General features: G+C 49.3%; 1 protein-coding gene across 1 annotated transcript in view; it reads right to left on the bottom strand.

The window, feature by feature from the left end:
* The window catches only part of LOC103200101 (plasma serine protease inhibitor), an 8,999-nt gene extending 5,171 nt beyond the window's left edge, over positions 1-3,828 (bottom strand). Inside the window, exon 1 of the mRNA XM_007944521.1 lies at positions 3,213-3,828. Coding sequence (XP_007942712.1) covers positions 3,213-3,828 — 616 coding nt within the window. The remainder of the gene's footprint in view (positions 1-3,212) is intronic.
* Between the last annotated feature and the right edge of the window lie 2,259 nt (positions 3,829-6,087).

Here is a 6,087-nt window from a genome sequence, read left to right as displayed (position 1 = left end):
GGGTAGGGCACCCAGGCTCTGTCTGAGCACCAGACTGTGATGGAGGTCCTGTGGGCCCAGAAGGTAGGTGGGAGTGGGGATGGCCACACCTCCGTTCACCAAGCGGGTGTAGGGTGTAATAACAAGAAGAATGTCGTACCTTTTCAGTCTTGCAGGCCCCAAGTGTCCTTGGGATTGCTGGAAAGCAGAACTTGTTCTTAAGCCCCAGAAATCTGCAAGAGTGCTGTCTCTTTGCATATCCAAAATAGTCAAGTCACTTTTTAAACCTACAAAATAGCAGTGTCCTCCAAACCGGCAAAAGTCCACAGCTCAGCCCACCTTTCTCTTCATCTTCTCCGTTTGTTCCCCAGCCACCGTGCACAGTCCTCTGTGCAGTCCCTGCTAGCAGGGTGATTTTTAGGTTAATTCTTAGGTCCTACCACCACTCAGGAATCTCCAAGCCGTCTGTCACTGCCAGACCGCAGCTCTGTGTGTCTCCTTTTTTGGTATTTTCATGCAAATTCTTCTGCTAGTTGGGGTTTAGTCCACTTTTGTATCTTTCCTTTCAAGGCTCAAGGGTCCAAGATTGTCCTCTGTGTCTGTGTTAATTGGTTTTCCTTTTCTTTGTTGAAGAGGGTCTGTGCAGTCCTTCTGCCTAGTCCGCCATCTTGCCAGAACTCATCAACCTGTCCATTAACTTTTGGAGGGGCCTCTCCTTCCACTTTTGCAAAACCAGGAAGTTGGTTCTATGTCTCCACCACTAGTGCTCTTCAATCCCCTGACACTGTTCAAGGCCAAGGACTCAGGTGGAGAGGGGCATAGTATGGATGACCAACAATGCACCCAACATCTGGGTGAGTTATTTTGTTTTTCACTCTCTTCTTAGTACTGCACTTTGATCTGAGAGAGAGGTTTGTAAGGTCCCTGGAAATGTATTCTATTTCCTGTTGGAAGTATTCATTATGCTGCCTTCTCTGGCTGCTTCCTGTGGGTGTTTTTAATGAAAGAGCTACAATTGATTGTTTCTATCTCCCTAGTAGATATCAAAGGCAAACCATCCCAATGCCTCACTTAGTAGGTGTCAAAAGTAGACCTTTCTATACTCTTCTTACCAAAAACAAAAAAACCAAACCCATTGCCACTGAGTCTTTTCTGACTCAAAATGACCCCAACTGGGTTTCCAAGGCTATAAATCTTTAAGGAAGTAGATTGCCTCATCTTCTTTCCATGGAGAAGCTGGTGGGTTTGAACTGCTGACCTTGTGATTAGTAGCCAATGCTTTACCCACTGCACCACTAGAGCTCCTTAATATCCCTCTTAGTAGACATTAAAGGTAGACCTTAGTAGCCTCACTTAGCAGGTGTCAGAGGTGTTGTTGCTGTAGTTGTTATGTGCCATCGAGTAGGCCCCGACTCATAGTGACCCCTCCTTGGGTTTTCAAGGTAGTATAACTACGGAAGTAGATTGTCCAACCTTCCTTCCGAGGAGTGGCTGGTGGGTTTGAACCACCAGCCTTCTGTTTAGCAGTCAAATGCCTTAGGCACTATGCTACCAGAGCTCCTGGTGTCAGACGTAGACCTTCCCAATGGCCCACTTTGCTTATCTCAATTGTTCTCTGAGCCTGGTGTAATGAGGAGAGCCTGGACTAGGGGACACATTCAGAACCCAAGCTTGGGGGCAAGTTTCTCAAGGGGGAAGGGAGTTAGCCATCTATTTCCTTCCTCCCCTTCCATCCCCGTCCCTCTCTTCCCCTTACTACTCCTCTCCTGCTCCTTGTCCCTCCTTTCCCCCTCCCCTCTGTCTCCTTGCCCCTTCCCTTCCTTGCCTTGCCTCCCATCCCCTCTTCATCCCCTTACAGGATTACTCTGTTTTTCGAAAGTTTGCTTTATGACATTTCACATTTATGAAAGACCTACATTAGCACATGCACATGTTTTCACTAACTGAAAGAAATCTGAAGGGACTTTCACTGTTATGAGGAAAGGGTTTGTTTTCAAGTGAGCTGTTGAAGAGGCAGGGCACACCCTGAGCAGTGAGAGTGGCGTCACCAGGCTCCTTCCCCAGGAACTACACTCAGCATGTCGGCATCAAGCCACCATAGCTTTGAACTGAGTCTGTGGACACTATATGCTAGTGTTATTTTAGGGTTTATGAGTTGTTTGATGACTGGGTAGGTTGTTTTTGGGGCCTGGGAATGCTCAAACATTTTCCCATGTAAATTAATGGTAATTTGTTCTTTTCTTTGCACTATTTTGGCTTAACCAAAGGTGTCATAGGCATGCTCTGCCTGGACAGTGGGGAAACCTGTGTTCCCTTCCCTTTCCATCCTCATCCAGGCCCCACACAGGGCAGTGGAGCTCAGCATCCAGGAGGAGAAGCAGATGAATGAGCTGACAGGAGTCAAGATGCTGACAGAAATGTCAGGAAGATAAAGATGAGGGTCAGTTCCTGTGAGGAGGGAGAAGCCTTCTCAGAGGAACAGGCACTTGTCAGACAAGGAAAGAGCCCTTAGGAAGGCCCAGCTGCAAGGATGAGGGGGAGGGTGCCTCCTCAAGTCCAACTGCTGCCCTGGTTAGCTGGGGTGTGGTTTCTTTGGCACAGTGGTCAGGAGGGGCTCATTTTGAACACTATGTGCAAGTGGTGGCTTCAGATAATCCCAGGGCTTCCTCCTGGGTGGAGGTCATGGCCTCTAAGCACTGCTTTCCACAGTGAGAAGTCCCTGGGCATGCAAACAACTAATGTATTGGCTACTAACCAAGTTGGGGGTTCACTCACAGACACGCAAAAGAAAGGCCTAGCAATCTACTTCCAGAAAAACTGGCCATTGAAAACTGTATGGAGCCCAGCTCTATTTGGACACACATGGGGTCACCATAAGTGTAGCCAACAAGCCCTGTTTTTGTGAGAAGGTACCATCTGGTGGCCTAGTGCCCACGGCACTTGACTGCTAACCAGAAGGCTGGCAGTTCAAACCCACCGGCCACTCCACAGAAGGAAGGTTGGGCAATCTACATCTGTAGTGATACCTCCTCAGAAACCCAAGGAGGGGTTGTTATGAGTCAGATCCAACTCAACGGCAGTGTGTTGCATTGTGTTACCATTTTACCTATAGCTGTCCACTGGCTTTACTTTTCAGTGGCACCAGAAGGACCAACTCCATTCCCACTCCTTCAGTCCAAGGGGACTGGTATTCTTTTGAGAGATAAAACACAGGTTCAGGGCCAGGGTCTTACCTTTAAAGAAAATGTAATTCACCATAACCATTATCGAATCTCTATTGAGATCCTTAACCAAGTCCAGGATCTTGCCATTCGTTTGCTTTGCCACATAATCATTGATCTGCTTCTTGGCCCCTGCTGGGTCCCCAAAGTTGGTGGGGAAAGTATCTGCCAGGTACAGAGTCTTCATGGTGCTCAGGAAGACCTCCTGAATGGCCTGTTTTGGGTCCATGAACAGGGCGTTGCCGAGGCTCAGCTGGAGGCCATCCCCGGGCCGGCTGAGCTCCTGCAGAAGCTTCTGGAAGTCCTTGTGGAGCTCCTCCTCCTGGGTTTCCTGAAGTCTGAATCCCAGGCCCTCCAGGATCTGAGTCTTCGTGTGGGACCGGGCCCCTAGGCAGAGCATGGCCAAGGACATAGAGATGCTCACCGGGGAGAAGAAGATGTTCTGGCCAGGGTCAGCAGAAGCCAAGACTCTGTACAGGTTGAAGGCAAAGTCCTTGCTCCTGATGGCCTCTGTGGCAGCTACAGGGAGCTCCTTGGCTTTCTTCCTTGACTCATGGGAGTGGTAGCGGCTGAGGGTGGCAGCCTGAGGGATGAGTAGCGTCAGGCACAGGAAGTAGGAGAACTGCATTATGGCTGCCCCTTGTTCTGGAAGAAAAACAAAATGTTCTCGGAGAAAGCACTGGCCCAGCACCCATCCCTGAGCTGGAGGCTGAGAAAAAGAGAAAGGATTACAGGTATGCAAGACCAACATTCCTGATGGTGCCTTGTGGGTTTGGGCCAGGCAGCATTGAACAAGGATGGTGATGCCTGTGAGATGGGAGTGAGGCTGATGGAGGACAGGAGTGGGCAGAGGACATGGACTTTGAATGGTGGGAGAGGAAGGAAGAGGCAGAGGAGGCACCGGCCTGATGCAGGAAACTGGCCACCAGGGCAAGAATCCTGCCTGTCGTCCCCATCCATGTAAGAGTGTGTGTGTGGGGAGAACTGTGTAGGGGCAGAGGGTTTTCCTATGTCCTTCTAGGCCAGCATCCCTGAGCTTATCAGGGAACAAAAGAACTTTCTTCCTATATGACCTATAATCTTCACTTTGGGGACATTGGTGGGTAGTAGTAGCATCCTTGCCTTCCATACAGGAGAAGTTTCAAAATGAGTCCCTCTTGGCCACCGAGCTACAGGCTGTGCCTGGCCAATGCACCTCACATGCAGCCACCACATCTACCACTGGAGGCTGCATGTTGCTATGACGCTGAACAGGGTGCAGCAGAGCTTCCAGACTAAGGCACACTAGGAAGAAAGGCCTGGGGACCTACTTCCTGGAGATCAGGCGGTGGAAGTCTTCTGGATCAGAATGGTCTGATCTGCAACTGATCATGGGGATGGCGCAGGACACTAGGCAGGTGTTTCAATCAGTTGTGCATGGGGTCACTGTGCCTCGGGGGCTGACTGGATGGCAGCTAAGCACCACGACTACCACTTCCACTTCAGACCTCTTGACTTCCTCTTCAGCCCCACCACCTTCACTTCCGCCCCTGGGTTCAGCACTTGACAAGGCCTCTGGAAACTTCTATGAACTCTAACTGAGTATACACCCCACCCCTACCCCCACCCCCACCTAGGGCCCTCAGCACTGCTTGCTTTGTCCTAGTTCATTCATTTAACAAACATGCATGGAGTATGTCATATGGGCCAGGCACTCTCTCATCCACCCAAGAGAGCTCTCTCTTCCATCCTTCCCACCACATCTCCTCCCCAAAACAGTGTAATGGATTGTATTGTGTCCTCTAAAAATGCTGAAGTTCTAATCCCTGACCTGCCAATAAGACTCTTTGAAAATCAAGGGTTTCTTCTGTTATGTTAAGAAGGTCATGCCAGAGTAGGAGGGTCCTCACCCTAATCCTGTCTGAGTGGTGTTTTATAAGGGGGAGGACAAAGAGACAGACACACAGGGGAAGACACGATGCAAGTACAGATGCAGAGACGTGTATAATGGAACCCTGAAGTTTGCTAGAAGTCACTGGCACCTAGGAGAGAGGCTTGCAGATGGAATCAACCCTGCTTTGGACTTTCAACCACCAGAACTGTGAGAAAATAGCTTTCTGTTCTTTAAAGCCACCTACTTTGTGGTATTGTGTTATGGCAGTCATCGGAAACCAAGACAGCCTGGACCTGTGAATGTCCTCATGTTTGGAAATAGGCTCCTTGAAGCTGTTACCAATCTGCTTCCCTGAAGATGATAGCCTGGGAAGCACTAGGGAGCAGTTCTACTCTGACTTACAGGGTTGCCATGAGTCACAACCAATTCCATGGCAGCAGGTTCACAAGAAGATGTTATCAGTTAGATTAACCTGAGGTCACATTGGGTAGGGTGGGTCCTAATCCAGTATGATTGGTGTCCTTATAAAAGAGGCAACAATGGGTGCAGGTATAGCGGGATTGTGGAGCCGGCACAGGACTGGGCAGTATTTCATTCAGCTGTACATAGGGTCGCTATGAGTCGGAGACGACTCAAAGGCATCTAACAATATAAAAGAGGAGAGACACAGAGACAGGCAGACTGAGAAAGGACGCCATGTGACACCGTAGCTTCAAGTTAACAACGTCTGGAGCCCCTAGAAGCTGGGAGAGAGGCAGGAACAGATTCTCCCTTAGAGCACCAGAAGGAATCAACATGGCCGACACCCTGGTCTCCAACTCCTTGTCTCTAGAACTGTGAGACAACAAATTTTTCTTCTTGTAGGACACCCAGTCTGTAGCATTTTGCCATGGCAATCCTAGGAAGACAAATCTTTTTGAGGGTCTTCCCCTTTTTTGCTGACCCTCTACTTTAAAACCAAACCTGTTGCCATCAAGTCAGACCTGAGTTATAGCGACTCCTCCTTGGGTTTCT

The sequence above is a fragment of the Orycteropus afer genome, unplaced genomic scaffold, assembly GCF_000298275.1.
Source record: "Orycteropus afer afer isolate SDZICR_OR568_19922 unplaced genomic scaffold, OryAfe1.0 scaffold00127, whole genome shotgun sequence".
Lineage (NCBI taxonomy): Eukaryota > Metazoa > Chordata > Mammalia > Tubulidentata > Orycteropodidae > Orycteropus > Orycteropus afer.
This window is presented reverse-complemented; position numbering and strand designations above follow the sequence as displayed.